Source organism: Phodopus roborovskii, unplaced genomic scaffold (genome assembly GCF_943737965.1).
Source record: "Phodopus roborovskii unplaced genomic scaffold, PHOROB, whole genome shotgun sequence".
Taxonomy (NCBI): domain Eukaryota; kingdom Metazoa; phylum Chordata; class Mammalia; order Rodentia; family Cricetidae; genus Phodopus; species Phodopus roborovskii.
The window spans coordinates 12,945,100-12,963,529 of record NW_026126459.1 but is presented as its reverse complement, the minus strand read 5'-3'; the positions used below and the strand labels follow the sequence as shown (position 1 = coordinate 12,963,529).

The window sequence follows — 18,430 nt, the reverse complement described above, 5'->3', positions numbered from 1 at the left end:
ACACCTGCCTTGCCCTTGTGACCTCCTTAGCTGAGGGTGGGGTGGAAGGGTGACATGACAGCTGACACCTCTGCTTTCCCATAGAGCTAACATACAGAAAATCACACACTCATCACATGGTACCTTTTCTGTGTGGTCACAACAACTGTAGTCTTTGCAGACACTAATGTTTGGGAACTTTTAGGTTTTTTCCAAGAAAATGGCTCACGCACGGCTATCAATGCCTCCTCACCACTCACGACGTTCACTTCGAGATGTCGCCCAATGAGAAAATTAGAGAAACACAGCAGAAGGAGTTCTTTGCAACGGCCAGGGTTTCTTGAAAGAGAGGGGAACAAAAAAAGAAATTTTGTCTTAGTTATGAATGAGGCAGATTCAATCAGATTTCCCTTTCAGTATTTGAGGAAGTTGTAAAGCTGTAACAGCCATGCTGACTACTTAGTAACTTTTTTCTTTTACACAGAAAAGCTTACTTTATAAAACAAGAAATGTAGTATTTCCCAAGTGTGATTGTTATTCTTAGCTGTCAATGTGGTTAAGGTCTACAATCACTACGGAGACAGGCCTCTCGGGATGCTTACAGATGTTCTTGGATAGACTGATTAGTGTCCATTTCCTGGGATAAGATTCTGAATTATATAAAAGGCACAGCTGAGCAGGACACCATGCCCCCTGCTTTGATGTTCATGCAATGACACTTCTGCACAATGGACTGAAACCTTCAACTCTGAACCAAAGCAAACCATATTTCCCTTACACTGCTTTCACTGGTCTATTTTTTTTTTTTTTTAAAACACAGCAACAGGAAAAGTAGCTAACACACACAATTGGTACTGAGAAGTGGGCCAATGCTGTAATAAATCTGACCATGTGGTTCTTAGACCTTCAGAAATTTCTGTGGCTGGGAGGTGGAAGAGTTTGATACTTAAGGCTAGGAAAATCCCTAGAATGCTGGAAGCAGGGCTTAATGCGTCATTCAGGTAGGATGGAAGATAAAAATACAGATAAAAGTATGGCTGATGAGATTTCCAAATGAAACAAAGACCTTTCATCAGGAATTGGGCTAGAGGCCATTTATGTGATATTTTGGCTAAGAATCTGATTTCACTCTGCCTCTATCCTGAGAAATTGAGTAAAACTGAATTTAAAGATAAGAACTTCTTTGCTCAGCAAAAGTCTTCAAATAGGATAGCAGTCAGGTTGATGCTGTCAAAATCTCCTGCTGCTACTGAGACATCTCTGCCATGAAAGATTATACTTTATTGTTTTGTTTGAGACAGGGTCTCTCTGCTTAACCCTGGCTGTCCTGGAACTCACTATGTAGACCAGGCTGACCTCAAACTCACAGAGATCTGCCTGCCTGTCTCCTGAGTTCTGGGATCAAAGGCATTCACCACCACACCCTGCTAGATTATAACTCAAAACTGAGATCCAAAATAAACCCCTTATCCCTAAACTGTTTTTCCTCCTCCAGGTATTTTATCATGGCAACAGGCAAAGTAACTAATACATCAAGATAAATTCAGGGACTTAAAATAACCCTTTCTAAAAATCTGAAATTGAACAGGGAAAACATTTTCAGTATTCCCAAAGTCAAATAAGACTTCTAACTATGTGACTAAAATGGCACCAGGCTTACTTGATTGTTCATTCCCAGCAGTGACTCTTATTATTTATGCTGCATACACTAACCTCTGCTTTCTCAACCTAACTACTCTTGTTATGTCAGGGCTAAAACTCAGCTGTCTCATTTTACATAGGTGACTCACCTACAATCTTATGAGTCTGAAGCAAGGTAGTCAGATCAAAACGATTTAAATGATTATCAATGGAAAGAAGCCTGGACTTAAATGTCAACTTTGGTGATTACATGCTTTTGAGCAGCAAGAATAGTAGTGGGAACATGAGGAGAGAGAACAGGAAAGGAGGGTTGAGTGAAAGGCTGGGGACTGCTATCTGGTTACAGCCAACCAGGTGAAGGAGAATGGAGATACAACTTGCCAGTTTAGGCTTGCCCTTCTTTCCACTCCACCTCTCGTTCACTATAGTGTCTTGACAAAATGCCCAGAGGATGAGGGAGGGGTGTAAATGGACTAAAATCTTGGAGACACCAGGACACAATAAAAATTAGCTCAAGATGGCTACCATTAGAAGGGCTCAAAAGCAATGGAGGGAGCTTACATCTACATGAACACTATTTTCTTTGTAAAGATGGAGTCAGGCTGTCTGCTGAAGATGAGCTATTCTAGGTGGACATTTTCTGGACTGGTTCTTGTCTTTGTGATTTGATTCCATCAGAGACGGGGATGAATGCTTTAAAAATACACAACATAGCCAGGTGGTAGTCATGCACACCTTTAATCTCAGAACTCAGGAGGCAGAGGCAAGTACATCTCTGTGAGTTAGAGGCCAGTCTGGTCTACAGAGTGAGTGCCAGGACAGCCAGGGATACACAGAAAAACCCTGTCTCAAAGAAAAAATTACAAAAGCATTACAGATGACCCATGAGAGAAACACGCACCAGTACTGTACAGGAAGCTCTTCCCAGCCCCAAGCACATACTTGGCATCACATGTGACCACAATGGAAGTTTTCTCTCCTGGAGGAATAAGGCCCCCAGGCCCAGGCTCCTGTTTCTTTGATGTATTCCCTTTTTCTCTACTTTCTTCTTCACAAGCGCAGTCATCTGGGGAATGAAATTTAAACCAACAATTGCTAGGAGAAGGTAATTTATTCCTAACAATGTTGGAATAACACACACACACACACACACACACACACACACACACACACACACAATTAATTAGCTTTTGCAGGTGGCTAACAGAACAGGGAAGCAGGGAAGGAGGAGGTAACCACAAGACTAGCCAGGACGAGGGAAAGGTCTCAGGCCCTGGCCATCTCCCTAACTGAGGACTTCCTATATCTCCTAAAGCACACGCTGGTCTGTGTCAAGCTGTTTCTGTCCCTCCCCCAGCCCCAGCCCCAAGACAACAGGGGCACAAGTATCCAACTAAAAAGAGATCAGACATCAAGTGTTGTTTGGCTATAGGGCAAACTCACTAACTCATGGTCATAAGGCTGGCTCAGTTCCTGGACCTTATGAAGCAGCAGCTGCACCATCTACCTGGAGAGATTTCTGTGTTGTTCACCAGACTACTCTCTGGTGTCTCATCAGTTTTGTTGTCTCTGTGATGATTCAATGAATTAACATTTTCACCCTCAGGAACAGAAACAGCAGCCTCCCCTGAACAGGCCTGGCCACTGCCCTGTGGCTCGAATCTAAACTGTTGTGCTTTATCCCAGCCAGCCAGCCTGCAACTAACGAGGTCCTGAGAAATCTCTCCTTTATTCCTGGAAAAAAGAAAAGAGAACATGGACTGTGTCTGGACTTCAGAACTGAGACTTCACAGTCAACTAAAATCACACAGTTCAACTTAATGAACTGCATCTGTAAACACCTTTACAATGTTAAGCTTGAAGGACATTTTAGAATAAAATGTGTGGAGAGGGTGATCTAGTATTGTTTTGCAGACCAGCCTTAAACTTGCAGTAATTCTACTGCCTCTGCCTCCCCAGCGCTGATGTTGTAATCATGAGTCACCATACCAGCTTGAGGTGAAATTTCTTAGTATTCATTCATTCACCCAATCATTCATTTATTCTAATACATGTGTGGGCATGTGTCTCAGGGTGTGCTTGTAGAGGCTGGAGAGTTACTCAAGGGAGTTGGTTCTTTGCTTTTTTCCTTTACATTGGGTTTGGGGGACTGAATTTGAGTTTCCAGGCCTGCATAGCAAGTGTCTTTACCCAGTGATGCAACTCACTAACCCAAGGGGTAAGATTTTTAAAAAATAGACTTTCAGAGGGAAAAATAAACAGGTACCACACAGTTGTTTTTATAGAATAACTTAAATCCTAATTTAAAATCAACTTGTACCCCTCCCCCCTTTACCTGAAACTCCAGGGCATACTTACTCTATCCAGATCACCATTGCCTTGCTTTCTCCTTCCTTCAATGTTCCAAAACTGGTCATTCTCGTAACTTCAATATCACCTTTGTTTATCAGTAAGAGGGCCCCATAGGGCTCCTGAGGGTCCTCACCAACAGTGGCAGTATCTCTGAAGAAAACAACAAACTGTCAAGGTGCTGAGGCCTCCCTGAAGTGCTGTGCCTCTTCCTAACCTTCCTCCCATCTCCCTGGAGACCAACTGCCTTATAACATGACAGAGAGGGCAATCATGGACTCAACAAGCCCCACAATGTCTCAAGTCATCTCACAATAGGGTATCACAAATCTCCCAAAGGCTAAAGGCAAGGGGTGAAAGAGGTGGCATCTGACCTACTCCCAGAGGTCACAGTGCTAAGATGTCTGCTCTCCATTGCTTCCAAGACTATAAGGGATGGTGGGAGGAGAGGAGGCACTTTCATTCAGAGAACTTGTATTTGTTAAGTACAGTTAAAGGCTACATGACTACATTTCCTTTACAGTGGACTGCATACTTAACACGGGTCCTATTATAAGATTAAAGGTGGACATGAAAAATTCCCACTGCCTAAATGTTTCATTGTTCTTTTCTACACTTGCATTTGTCCAGATGTAAAACTAACACTGTGTTACAACATCCTGCAGTATTTGGCATAGTAGCACAACATGTAGGCTTATAGCCCATAGCAACAGGTTTATAAAACTGTAATCTATAATATATGCACAACCACTAAGCTGCCTAATAACACATTTCTCAGAACATATATGCATTAAGCAACATCTGACTGTATGTGAAAACAAATCAATGGGAAGTTTTGCTCTTCAGAAAAAAACTTCTCTCAAAAAGGAATCCTCTGCTTCTTTATGTCCACATGCTGTGATCCAAGCATGGGAATGGGCAGTATGCCCTAGCTTTCACTCCACAATTGAAAGAGAATGGGCATGTCATGGAGCAGAAAAAGAACTTCAAGAATTCATGGTGGCTGGACATGAGGTACAGCATGAATTGTAGTACTTAGGGAACTGAGACAAAGATTGCTAGTTCTAGGCCAGCCTGGGCTACACAGCAAGACCTCTCTGCAAAACAAAACACAATGACAACAACAAAATGTATGGCTGTAGGAGAAGAGTATGGAGGGCTGAGTAATAGACACAAAGCTGAGGCCCATCAAGACATAAAGGTGGGGTCCCAACCTGCCTTATTCTGTACTCCAAGGCTCTACAGATGAACATGCTTAGAGAAGTGAGAACCATGTTTTGCTTCTTCTTCCAGAAGGTAAGCAAGGTCCCATGAATAAGAGAACTGTGCTCCAAGTAGCCAAAGACAAGTATCTTCCAGCAGGAAGATGTGGCATCATTTCCAACCCAGCAACTCAATTCCCTCTCCATATTCCATCAGACAACTGCTGCCCATCAGCTTATGTGGGGAAGAGTTGTCTTAACCAACACTAGGCTGAGAGATGTGGGGCAGAAAAGGAGACGGGGAACATTTCCACACAGAACTGGCATTTTATTGAGGATACAGGACAGTGAGTGCAATAATGTAAGGCATCTAAGGAGCCTACTAGTGGTAATTGCTACAGGCTACAAAACACAAGGAAGCCCAGCAGGCAGAGGTATGGCTGCCACATACAAAGCAAACACGGGGACCACACTGTTCCAAGAACAGGCACAGAAAAAAACTCAGACACAGGCTATACAGTCACTGTAGAAACCTACTACATCAGGCAGTGGTAGTGTACACCTTTAATCCCAGCACTTGGGAACCAGAGGCAGGCAGATCTTTGTGAGTTTGAGGCCAGCCTGGTCTAAAGAGCAAATGCCAGGATAGTCAGGACTATACAGAGAAACATCTAAAAAACAAAGACAATGATAACAATGAGATAACCAACTAATATACATATACATTCATATATATTATATAACATTATATATATAAAATTCCAGAACATCTAGAGCTACATAATAAAGAGACCCTGTCTAAAATACAAACAAAAAAGACCCTTAGAATTTTACCTTCATTCAACCACAAAGAAAACTCTTCTTGATCAGCATTAAATGCAGGGTCTGGAATGTCAACTATTAATAAAAGTACAGTCATACATGCTAAAAATAGCAATATGTTCTGAGAAATGGGTTATCAGGTGATTTCATGCTTATGTCAATATCACACTTATACTTGCAAAGACCTAAGCAGGCCATAGTGTCACTATGTGATACAATCTTGGAAAATTTTAAACCTACCACTCTCTTATTCATTCTCTCTCTTTCCCTCCCTCCCTCTCCCTCTCTCTCTCTCTCTCTCTCTCTCTCTCTCTCTCTCTGTGTGTGTGTGTGTGTGTGTGTGTGTGTGTGTATGAAATGTCATGGCTCACATGAAAGTCAGAGGACAACTATGAGAGTCAGTTCTCTCTTAGTATGTTAGTTCTAGGGATTGAACTCAGACTATTAGCCTCGGCAACAAGCACTTTTAGCTGCTAAGCCATTTTGTCAGCCTGGTGGTATGACCTTCTGGGACAAGCATCATATATACAATCCAAGAATGACTGAAATGTTAGGCAGTAGTTGATTACAACTCTTAAAATTATACTTAAAACTGGCCTTTTTATTTCCAAAGAAGAATGGTCTGGATACCACCTCTTCACGGGGGTCATGCACAGTGCTCTCCAGATGTAGCATGACTGGCTGCTCTCCACCACCACAGCATTGACAATGTCGTGTCTCCTTGGTGTGTACCCTTCTGGCAGCTTCAGGGAGTCCAGGCTGAAGAAGATGCTGTCCTCTATCACCCCATTCCTCCCACATAGGCTGGAAATGCAAACCTGCAAGTGCAGTGCTCAATATTGCTTGAAAGTGTATATGGACAAGGGGCACAGCTCTCAACACGTGCCTCTCTGACTCTGACTAACTCAGTCTGGCCTTGCATAGCCAGTGAAGTCCAGTACAACACAGAAATACAAGTACCTAGGAGCTTTCAGGATAAGGAAGAGGTCTGGTGGTGGCTTTTCCTAACTGCCCTGACATGGCCCAGTTCATGCATCCATCTCATCTCAGTGCAAACTCAATGATTCCATGACCCATGCCATTTCGTAAGTCACCAGCTGACAAGGCAGCTCAAGGCCCACAATTCATCACATATATGCTTTGTTCTAGAACACCTTTAAGTACATACTGTAAGTCAGACCTTAATTATACAAGCATGCTGCTACCTCTACTTCCCTTTTAAAAATGTTTACTTTCTGTGTATGGGTTCTTGGCCTGAATGTCTTTGCACCATGTGCATGCAGAAGAGAGAGGGCATTGGATCCCCTGGAACTGGAACTGGAGTTCACAGACAGTTGTGAGCCACCATGTGGGTGTTAGGGACCCAACCTAAGTCCTCTGGAAGAACAGCAAGTGCTCTTAACCAATGCCATCACTCCAGCCCTATCTCTACTTCCTTAATGAAGCACAGGCTAGGTTTAAATATGCAGGCTTACTAGAGCATCAAGAAGAGTCCCAGGAAGCCTCTGTAGCAGAAACACAGGAACCACTCACTCATCAGCACATTACCTTGTCCACACGCTTGTACCGTAGCGGCTTCACTGAGATTGCTTCACTGCTCCATGTCCCTGGCCTGATCCAATACTCAGCCTCTACCCAGTCTCCCTTGCATGGGCGGAAACCTGAGTGGCCAAAGAGAAAACTTCAGTAACTTTCAAATGTGCAGTACACTCTGAGGTCATGACACATTGAAATAATTTCTGGTCGATCTTTCCTCATTTCTGTCATGATCCAATTCATGTAACCACCTCACCAGCAATCCATGCTCTTATATTAGTTAAATGGGGCAGAGTTTTGGGGTATTGACCAGATTAAGATAGTGGTTCTCAACCTTCCTAATACTGTGACCCTTCAATACAGTTCCTCATACTGTAGTAACCCCAAACATGAATTATTTCATTGCTACTTCATAACTGTAATTCTGCTACTGTTACAAATCACAATGTAAATATCTGATATATGACCCATGTGGGGTCACAACCCACAGGTTGAGAGCCACTGCTCTAAGAGAGTAGAGAACCCAGTATGGTCAGTCTCAAGTTAGGCCTGTCATCTCACATCCCATCCCCAGTAAATCTACTCTGTATTTTGCCATATCAAAAAATATTTTTAACCAGGTGTGGTAGTACACACCTGAAGTTCCAGCACTCAGAAGACAAAGGCAGGCAGAGCTCTGTGAGTTCAAGTCTGGCCTGGTCTACACAGAGTTCTAAGCCAGCCAGGGCTACATGTGAGACCCTGTCTTAAAAAACAAAAACAACAAAAAACAAAACCAGAGTAAGACTCCAAAGAGCCTGGGCTGGGAAGACACCACAAGCATGATGAGTTAAAATCCCAGAATCACATAGATCTAGGTGTGGTGGTGAACATGTGTAACCACAGTCCGTTTTTCAATTGTATTGTGTTAGTGAAGTACTTTCCTTGTTATGATGACAAGATACCTGACAAAAGCAACTTAAGGAAGGAAGGTTAATGTTACTCAGGTTGAGAGCAAAGTCCATAACGACTATAGGAGAGCAGACCTAATAGTGGCAATACCATGAGGCAGTGGTCACACCAAAACCACAGTCAGGGTCAGAGAAGAAGACTGGTGGGGCCCAGTCCATAGAATGATGCTACCCACATGCTGGGTGGGTCTTCTGTCCTTGGTTAAGTTTCTCTGGAGATACTTTTATGCCCAGAGATATTTCCTGTGTGGCTCTAAATCCAGTCAAGTTAATAGTGAATATTAACAATTACAAGTATACCTGTTGTCAACTTGACACCCAAAATCTGTAACATTCCACCCATTTCACCTTCATAAGTCCCTAAAGTCTTAACAGTGTCAAAACTTCTGAAAACTAACCACAGTCTCCCCACTGAGATTCAGGCAAACTCTTTTAAGCATGAGCCTCTGTAAGAATAATAAACAAAAAGACAAGTTACACACTTCTATTATACAATGGACACAGTACACATCCTATTTCAAAAGGGAAAAATGGAGGAATAACAAAGACTGAGGTAAAGCAAGGCCGAAACCTACTAAACCAAATGCCAGCTCATGATAGCTTGTCCCCATGCCCCCTACTTTCTGGTTTTAGAGTATAAAATGAAAATACAAACTAGACCTGATACTGAGGCCTTTCAAAAATTATGGTTTCTATCCACTAGTGACATCTCTTTTCCAACTGATGTTGAAGTGCTTATCCCAGAAAGATCCATCAATATGGTCAATAGTTGCAGTGTTAAACACCTTCCACCTTTTCTATCTGGGGACATCTCCCATCAAGGCTGCACTGGGAATGACTTCCAGTTGGCATGGCTGACTAAATAAATAATCATGGGTCTAGACAATCACAGGCAACCTTCAGATTCCTCTGACAAAACAGGTTTCAAAATCCCCAATACCTACCTGTCAATTTCATTTTGGGAATCATAGGTTACCAGTCAGAGTAACATAAGAAGATTCCTGGTATGTTAAGTCAACCACCTCTGGCACCCAGGCCACAGGGTGGCTGATGTTCATCTTTTGACATGTAGCCTACTGCTATATAGACCAAAAGCAACTCCCATGGTAACATTTCCAATTCCCTTCCTCTTTGCAGTATGTAAATCTTTTTGTCCGGAGGAAGAACTGATTCTCATTGTTCTAGTCTCCAACAACTGGCACAGTACTCAGTACTAGACAGAAGGTATATAGCAAACATTGCATTAAACTTAGTGAATGACATGAGCAAATTATTTCTTTAGTCATAAAAGTAAACATTTAGCTTGGCTAGAAATAAATGTAATTATAAATGGAAAATGAGAAAATGCAAGGTGATCCAAGTTTTACTTTAATGAATGCAAAGTGTCTTAGAAAGAACTGCTCTGGGGCTGGAGAGATGGCTCAGAGGTTAAGAGCACTGGCTGTTCTTCCTGAGATCCTGAGATCAATTCCCAGCAACCACATGGTGACTCACAGCCATCTGTAATGAGATCTGGTGCCCTCTTCTGCTGTACAGGCATACATGCAGGCAGAACACTGTATACATAATAAATAACTTTTAAAAAGAACTCTTCTTAAGCCAAATGTAGAGGCTTAGTTAGACCTGTACTCAGGCCGAGCACTCAGGAGACAGAGGCAGGAGAGGTAGGTCACTGCAAGCTCTAGTCTGGCCTACAACCTGGTCGTAACAAACAAAAAGAAAAGGACATTTCTTTGACCAAGACACTGTCCTTATATTAGCAACTTAGTGACCAGTGAATGTGTTTGACAGATAAATACTAAAAGCGGAGTTTAAATCCCCTCTTCCCCGCCATAATCAAAGTCCATCCAACATTTAAGAACCCCTGTGTGAGGCCAATACCTGGCAGCTGTTCCTAAACATGACTCTTTCAATAATACATGTAGCCAACTCAAACTTAATCCATAAAAATTACTGAAAGACAGAAAAGTTCGTTTTAAATATGAAACAGAAATCCATCTAGCTACCTTCACACACGCTCTCCAGAGAGAAATATGTGGTCTGGCTGATGTAACCAGCACCTTCTAACATGGAAGTCACACAGCCAATCAGCACTCTGGGCCTGGAGTCTGACAACCCTTTACAAGAGTTTTTGTTATCATCTTCCCATTTATCAGAGACAGCTTCCACCTGAAAGACAAATGAGCAACTCTTTACATCATTATAAAGGAGATTAAGAAAAAAATTACAGGCAAAACCCGATCTTGGATTGGCAATTCAAGATCAGGTATGATAGGATCAATGCCTGGTTAAGATTTGCTTCCTGATTCACAGAAAGTGCCTCCTGAAGGGTTTAAAAAAGTTAAAACAAACAAACAAAAACCCAGATTAAGCTGGATGTGGTATCGCACAGCTTTAATTCCAGCACTCAGGACACAGAAGCAGGTGTGTCTCTTAGAGGCCAGTCTGGTTGATGTAGTGAGTTCCAGGTCAACCAAGTTTACATAGTGATACCATCTCAAAACAAAAAACAAAACAAAACAAAACAAAACAAAACAAAACAAAAAAAAAAACCAACCAACCAACCAACCAACAAAAAAACCCAAAAAAACAAAACAAAATAAAAAAAAAAACATTTCTTTTTGGATTTTAAGTTTGTATGTCTGGGTATGTGTGTGTGTATCTGTGTATACATCCATGCAGTTTCCCATGGAAGCCAGAAGACAATATCTGATCTGCTGCAGCTGGAGTAACAGGTAGTTTTAAACCAGCTAATGTGGGTGCTGGGACCCAAATGAGCATCCAGTACAGGAGCAACAAACACTCTTAATTCCTGAGCCATTTCTCCAGTTCCTGAAGGATCTTTAAGGATCTCTATGGCTTGTCCTTTATAAGGGCATGAATCCTACTCATGAACCAATCACTCCTTTAAAGCCTTACCTGTATGATTCCAACAACCATGGGAGTCAAAATTTAACATAATTTTCGAGACAGAGCTGTATAGCAATCTCTTCTGAATAAATATAAAAAATTAAAGAAAACAATAAACTGAATGTAATTGTGTAATATAAAGAACATACACCACAAACAAACGGGGTTATCCCTGAATGCAAAAGTGGTTAAACATTTAAAATTCAGTCAACATATCTCATTGACAGGATGAAGAAAAAAAATTATACAAATATTTCCATTGGTAAATAAAAATCATGTGATAAAATTCAAACCTTCTGGGGTAGGGAAGAAAGAAAGGATAGAATCTAATATGGCCAAAGCATATGCCATACTTGTATAAAAATGTCTTTGGACTGAGGAAATGGCTTAGCAGTTAAGAGCACTGACTGCTCTTTCACAGGAGCTGGATTCAATTCCCAGCACCTACATAGCAATTAATATCCATCTCTAACTCCAGTTTCAAGGGATCTAACACCTTCTTCTGGCTTCTTCATGCACTGCACACACAAGGTGCACAGACATTCATGCAGGCAAAACACCTATACACATAAATTTTATAAAATACTCAAAAATGTAATGTCTTTATGAAAATTGTCACTATACAAGGAATAGATGCCACAATAATTTAGTATTAAAATTTTCCAGGCCGGGCGTAGTGGCACACCCCCTTAATCCTAGCATTCAGGAGGTAGAAGCAGGCAGATCTTTTTTAGCTCAAGGCTAGCCTGGTATACATAGCAAGTTCCAGGATAGCCAGGGATACAAAGAGAGACTGTCTCAAAACAAACAAAAAATTCCAACAATCTTTCACAATACAAACAACTAAGTTGGAGTAAAAAGGGAATTTTTCCAGCATAGTGAAGACTATAAATGAAAACCCTATGGTTAACATTAACCCAATGCTGAAAGATGAAGTTTTCCTCCTCAAATCAGGAAACAAACAAGGGTGCCCACTCTCCTCACTTCCATCCAGCACTGAAAGTCCTCACCAAATAATTAGGGGGAAAAAAAAAAAGAAAGAAACTAAAGGTATCCAAATTGAAAAATGAGCAAAATTATCTTTGTTCACAGCTGGCTGGATCCTGCAACTACTAATTCCTAAAGATATCACATTCTAAAAAAGCCCCCAAATGGTTAAACTGAATTTGGCAAGGTATCAGGCACAAAACAATTTGTTTTGTTTCTATGTCCTTGCAATAAAGAATACAAAAAAGAAACTAGGTTTCAAAAAGAAGCTGGACATGGAAGCACAGCTTAATTCTAGCATTTGGGTGGCTAAGGCAGAAGATTGTCAACTCAAGGCCCATTAAAAAAGAATACTTCGGAATCAACAGTTGAGAAGACAAACTAAAATGAAAAGTTTAAACATGTCTGAGAGGCTAACTTATAACTTACCCTGATTGCTTTCAGTCCATTTGATACTTTGTTTTCTTCAACAACTGCAATTACTTCCTGTCCAACATTCAGAAGTACTTTGCTAGTCACGGCATCATTAGAAAAGTAGATCAAATCATCAATCATGCCATAATCACTGCAGTATCTTGTCACAACACCCTGCACAGTTTTCAACCTGGTATCACCTGGGACAAGTGAGCAAAGAGGTTATAATAATAACAAAAAATAATCCCAGTGCCAGAGAGAACTGGGGAGAAACAGGGAGACAGGCAGGCAGAGGGAGAGGGAGAGGGAGAGGGAGAGGGAGAGGGAGAGGGAGAGGGAGAGGGAGAGGGAGAGGGAGAGCCTTGAGGACCAGATACCTTCTTCTGGTCTCTGCAGGTCGGTGGATACCACACACACAGAGCACTCTCTTGTTCGCTCACACACACACACTCAGAAATTTTTTTAAAAAGTCAAATCCCACAATTCAACTCAACTGAGAAAGGCAAGGTAGGCAAGGTGGGGCTTTGACTCCAAAGCCAGACTGCCCTGCTTGGCTTGACTCTAGCTCTTCTGTCATGTATAAGTAACCCTGACTGTGGTCCTTATTCATCATACATGCCAGTTACCACCTATAAAATGGAGTCAGTAGCTACCACTACATGACAGCTGGACGATTAAGTAACAGAACCTATGTGCACCATGCAGACTTCTGAGTTCGGGTAGAGCTAGGGTATCCTGTGTGTTACCAGGCTTACACGGGCATCTGAGAAGTCCTAGACACATACTATCTGTTATAGTATCACCATCATAGCCACAATCTTAAGAGGCACAAGAAAGAGCCATCTACTTCAAGGAAAGTGGAGTGACCTATCAAGATCTGGAGCTGCAACCACCGTCTCTTAGTCTCCACTACCCCATTCCTGTGACCAGATCACCTGTGGGGACAGCACATCCTTAAACAGCCCAAGCTGTTGTTGAAAGCCCCTGTCGTCACAGTGGTTCTCACCCTTCCTAATGCTGCAGGTCCTCATGTTATGGGGATCCCAACCATAAAATTGTTTTCATTGCTACTTCATAGCTGTGATTTTGCTGTTATGAACCAAAATGTAAATATGTGGCCTCTGACAAGGTCTCGACCCATAGGATGAGAATCACTGTTTTGAAAGGTTGACATTTCCCCAGGTTACATTTTGCATATTACATCTACACATAGAAGGCCTTTACCATGCCATGTTCACCATCAGCAAACATAGATGGTAGTACCTGCAAGGGTGCTCCTGCTTAAGCTTGGGGGTGGTAAAGATTCCACGGGGAATGCTTTCATCACTTTTTCAAAGGGTAACTTTGGGTGGTGGGATTATAGTTTCCAGACCCCTTGAGAGGTCAGTGGAAAAGAAACAGGCAAAAACATGCAAGAGACATCTGGTCACCTTGTGTACCACTCACAGTGAAAGTAAGGGGCAATGAGGAAGCTAATGGTACCAATCCAAGAGTAACAAGGCACACGTGCAAAAACTTCTCCGACTTTCTCTGAGAAAACCATGACTAAGAAAGAGACAATTCATTTGCGTTTATAAAAGAAGTGAGGGGCGCTGGGCCTAAAAGCAAACTCCTTTTAATCCAGCACTTGGGAGACAGAGGCAGGTGAATCTCCGTGAGTTCGAGGCCAGCCTGGTCTACAGAGTGCGTTCCAGGGCAACTAGGGCTATACAGAGAAAACTTGTCTCAAAAAACAAAAGAAAAAAAATTTAAAAACCCCAAAAAACGAAAACACCCCCCCAAAACCTCAAAGCAAAACAATAACAACAAAAACAAAGTAAAACAACGCAACAACAAAAAAGCAAGAAGCGAGGGTCAAGCTTAAACCTCTAAAAGGCCTGGTCTCTAACTACACCGAAAGGAAGGGAACGCCCAATAACCTGAGCATGAAGACTGCAAGGCCTGAAGGGGGTCTCAGTCCGCCCCGCCTCACAGACCTGCAGGGCTTCCTGCTCCTTGAACCCTTACCTTCCGACAGCTCCTGCCCGGGCTGCCCGACCTCCTCCTCAGGGATGTCCTCTCTTCTCCAGAAGAAGGACACCAGCTTGGCCGCGAGACGCAGCATGGCATCCACTCAGCTTCCACCTCCGCCCCAGGCGCTCCCGCGCGCGCGCCACAGCCCCGCCCATTGCCACTAAGCATGCCCCTTCCCTAGAACTCAGCCAATAGGGTTTTTGTGTCTGCGCCTGCGCCTGCCTATCATAGGGCTCAGCCAATAGGATCTTTGCATATGCCATGAGCCACGACCGTTAGCAACGAGAGTTTGGCGGTTAGCACGTGAAGGAGCCCGGAATTCCTCGTGGAGGTGACATGAGGTCTGACATGCGCAGTGTCCTGGCAAGGGGGGGCGGGACTTCATGTCAGATGGGCGCGGCATGAAGCTTGTGTGGGCATTTCTGCTTAGTTCATAGAGGAGGCCAGGTGGTGGAGGCGCACACGTCTTTAACACCAAGATTCGGGAGGCAGAGGCAGGCGGATCTCAGTGAGTTCGAGGCCAACCTGGGAGTTCAAGACAGAACACAGAAACACCCCGCTCCCCCTTGAAAAACAAGAACAACAACAACAAAAATCCAGAAAGATGAAGAAGGTCACACCAAGTGTGACCTTAGGAGTGGTTTTGTAGAAATTTTTTTTATCAGGTCAGGGATGCTCCCTCTATTTCAATTTTCCTAAGAGTTTTACTGTGTTTTTGAGGGGAGGACGTTATATACCTAGATTGTCTATGAACTTATAATGTAACTAAGGAGGCTTTTGCACTCCTGATCCTCCTGCCTCAATTTCCCAAGCCGGGCTTGTGCTACCACACTATTTTATGTGGTGCTACGGATCCACAGCCTGGCATGCTTGGCAAGCATTGCTTCCCCAGCCTGTGAAATGGTTTTGTTTTTCTTTTTTAATAATTATTTTTTAAATTATAGATTTCTTTTTTAAATTTTGATTAAGTTGCATCCTACAAATTTTGAATTGCAATTTCCTTTTTTTTCTTGTGGTTTTCTTGACCTGTATAGGAGTTTTTATTTTGCTGTTGCTTCTAGTCATGTGGTCAATATATGACTATTTAAGAGAGGTTTTGCTACTGATCTAATTTAACTTGGCCCCAGATAGTCAAATCTGGATGACTTCTGTTTTAATAGGGTATGGTGACCCACACCTTTGACCCCAGTACTTGGGGGGAAGAGGGAGGCAGATTTCCGTGAATTCCAGGCCAATCTGGTTTGCATAATTCTAGGCATAGTAGGACTATATAGTGAGACCCTGTCTCAAGATGAAATAAAACACAAACCATATCAAGAGTTTCCCCACCACATTAGTCTCCTGAGTTTCATTGTGTCATAAACAAGATATATTCTGTTAGGGGTCTAATTTAGTTCTAGATTAATTTTTTTATTTTAATATATGATCTGTCCATTCAGTTTACAGTCTTCTTGAGAGATGGTGAAAGGATGAAAATACAGCTTAACTCTCTAATGACCACTAAAAGAAATTTAGAAAAAGTCCATCAGCATGTATTTAAAAATCACCCTAGCTGCATGCAAAGCAGGATAAAAGAAAAACACATGAAATAGCTTGGTCACGATGACCAGTTTCTGGAAATTATTATTATTATTATTATTCATAATCATCTAGTTTCTGAAGAATGTTGTTATCCACAACAGTCTGGGAACTGTTATGGGTCATCCTGTCCCCAAAGAAAATTAATAACTAAAAGGAACGGGACTCATGGCAAAAAGAGAAAGACAGAGAAAACAAGAGCCTCTGCCAATAGATATGGATAACTCCCTGACTGGAAAGTATTCTCCCAATCGCTCAAGGACAAGGCCTCTGAGCCCACTGATCCTAGAGAAAGAAAACCCCCTAAACTTGCAGGTGTGCTAAATCTCTGTAACTTAGGAAACCTTATTAACTATTCCAAGTTTTGAACTATCCCATGACCTTGCTTTTAGTCCTAGTGAAAATAGCAGACTAGCTTTGAAACTGGCCTTGTTAGCTTGGATGTAAATCCTATAAAAGCTGCTCAATTCTGCCCTCGAGGTCCTCAGTCCTCTACCCCTGCGTGGCGTATGACTGTGGACCCCAGTGCTCTTGGAATAAAAACTCCTCATGCTATTTGCATCAAGACTACTTCTCGTGAGTGATTTGGGATGTTGCCTTTCCTGAGTGGGAATGTGAAGGTCCACGCTCTGCAGGTCTTTCAATGGGAGAGAGAAATCTATCCCTTAAACATTTAGGGGCTTGTCATAAAGGCTTCCTGTTGGGTGTGTTGCTGGGAATACAGCGGAAAATAGACAAGGACATGAGAATTTATAAGGTTGAAGTCATCTTTAGAGACAATGGCTGGATAACCCAGTCAGGCTTCCTATCATGGTATATGGTAGGAATTACTGCCTTTCAGGACTGTCTGTGGACGCTGCCAACCTGAACTTCTGCCTTACATCAGTCTCTTCTACATTTCCATGCAGAAACCCTATGGACATTGTGACTGTCTGTACATCATATCTAAAAGAAAATGTGATGTTGCTCCAAGACCTTTCCCCTGCCCATCTAAAATAGTCCACAGTACTGATATCAAATGGGGTGGATTGGCTCATCCATATCTATCTGGAATTTGATCCCCTCTCATCATTTTGGGTCATACCTCCTCCCCATCTTATTTATCCATCCAGAACCACATGTCACCTTGCACAAGTCTACCTCAGGGTCAAAGTCAAGTGGCTCCCATGCCCATGGATATCTTGCACCTGGATGGCCTCTGCATTATTTCCCAGAATTGCTGGCTCACTCTCCTCCAGCTGTGCTCCTGCTTGCTCCAGGGCCTTGAGACCTACCAGACTGCTGTCTTTTCTGCCTGCCCTCTGTGCCTTTAGTGCTATCCACTGTCTCCCTGAAGTCTATTCATCCTCACACAGAGAAAGTCAAATCTGTTGCCACATGACACAGGAGAACCATGGCCTGTAAATATTCAGTGGGCAGAGGGGAGAAGGGCAGTTCCTTGAAGATTGTACTGAAAAACAGGACTCTTGCTCTAGAAACTAGTAGCAATGAAGACATACTTCCAAGTCACTGCAAGTTGGGAGTTGGGAGAGCTCAAGTTGGGAGTTGGGAGAGCTCAAGGAGCACTTTCTCTCTCCGATTCATAGCAGCTTGTTTGCATTTCTTAGTAGAAAACACTTTTGAAAGTCAGGAAAATGATAAAATTTACTCAACTTTTTTCCCCAAAAGAAAACGTAGAAGAGTTCTATCCAGTTGGTCCAATTTCCATGAATCCTACAGATATTAAAACTCAGTAAATTTGGGAGGTTTCTCAACTCATTCAAAAGAAGTTCTAGATGTCTCAGGGGAATTTGGGTGACTTGTTTCTTGTTTTAATATATTTTTATTTTATGTGTATGGGCACTTTGCCTGCATGTATATGTACAGTGTGTATGTCTTGTGCCTACCCAGGCCATAAGAAGGTATTAGATTTCCTGGAACTAGAGTTATAGATGGTTGTGAGATGCCATGTAGGTGCTGGAGTTGTAAGCTACCATATGGATGCTGAGAATTGAACCCAAGATCCTCTGCAAGAGTAACCAGTGCTTGTAACCTCTGAGCCATCTCTCC

General features: G+C 42.4%; 1 protein-coding gene across 1 annotated transcript in view; it reads right to left on the bottom strand.

Moving 5' to 3' along the window:
- The window catches only part of Mov10l1 (Mov10 like RISC complex RNA helicase 1), a 62,325-nt gene extending 47,388 nt beyond the window's left edge, over positions 1-14,937 (bottom strand). The window contains exons 1-9 of the mRNA XM_051189112.1: positions 14,798-14,937; positions 12,806-12,990; positions 10,486-10,648; positions 7,542-7,654; positions 6,627-6,811; positions 3,979-4,122; positions 3,128-3,354; positions 2,563-2,686; positions 124-318 (exon numbers count right to left, since the gene is read on the bottom strand). Of these exons, the coding sequence (XP_051045069.1) occupies positions 124-318; positions 2,563-2,686; positions 3,128-3,354; positions 3,979-4,122; positions 6,627-6,811; positions 7,542-7,654; positions 10,486-10,648; positions 12,806-12,990; positions 14,798-14,894 (1,433 nt within the window). The 5' untranslated portion in view covers positions 14,895-14,937. The remainder of the gene's footprint in view (positions 1-123; positions 319-2,562; positions 2,687-3,127; positions 3,355-3,978; positions 4,123-6,626; positions 6,812-7,541; positions 7,655-10,485; positions 10,649-12,805; positions 12,991-14,797) is intronic.
- Between the last annotated feature and the right edge of the window lie 3,493 nt (positions 14,938-18,430).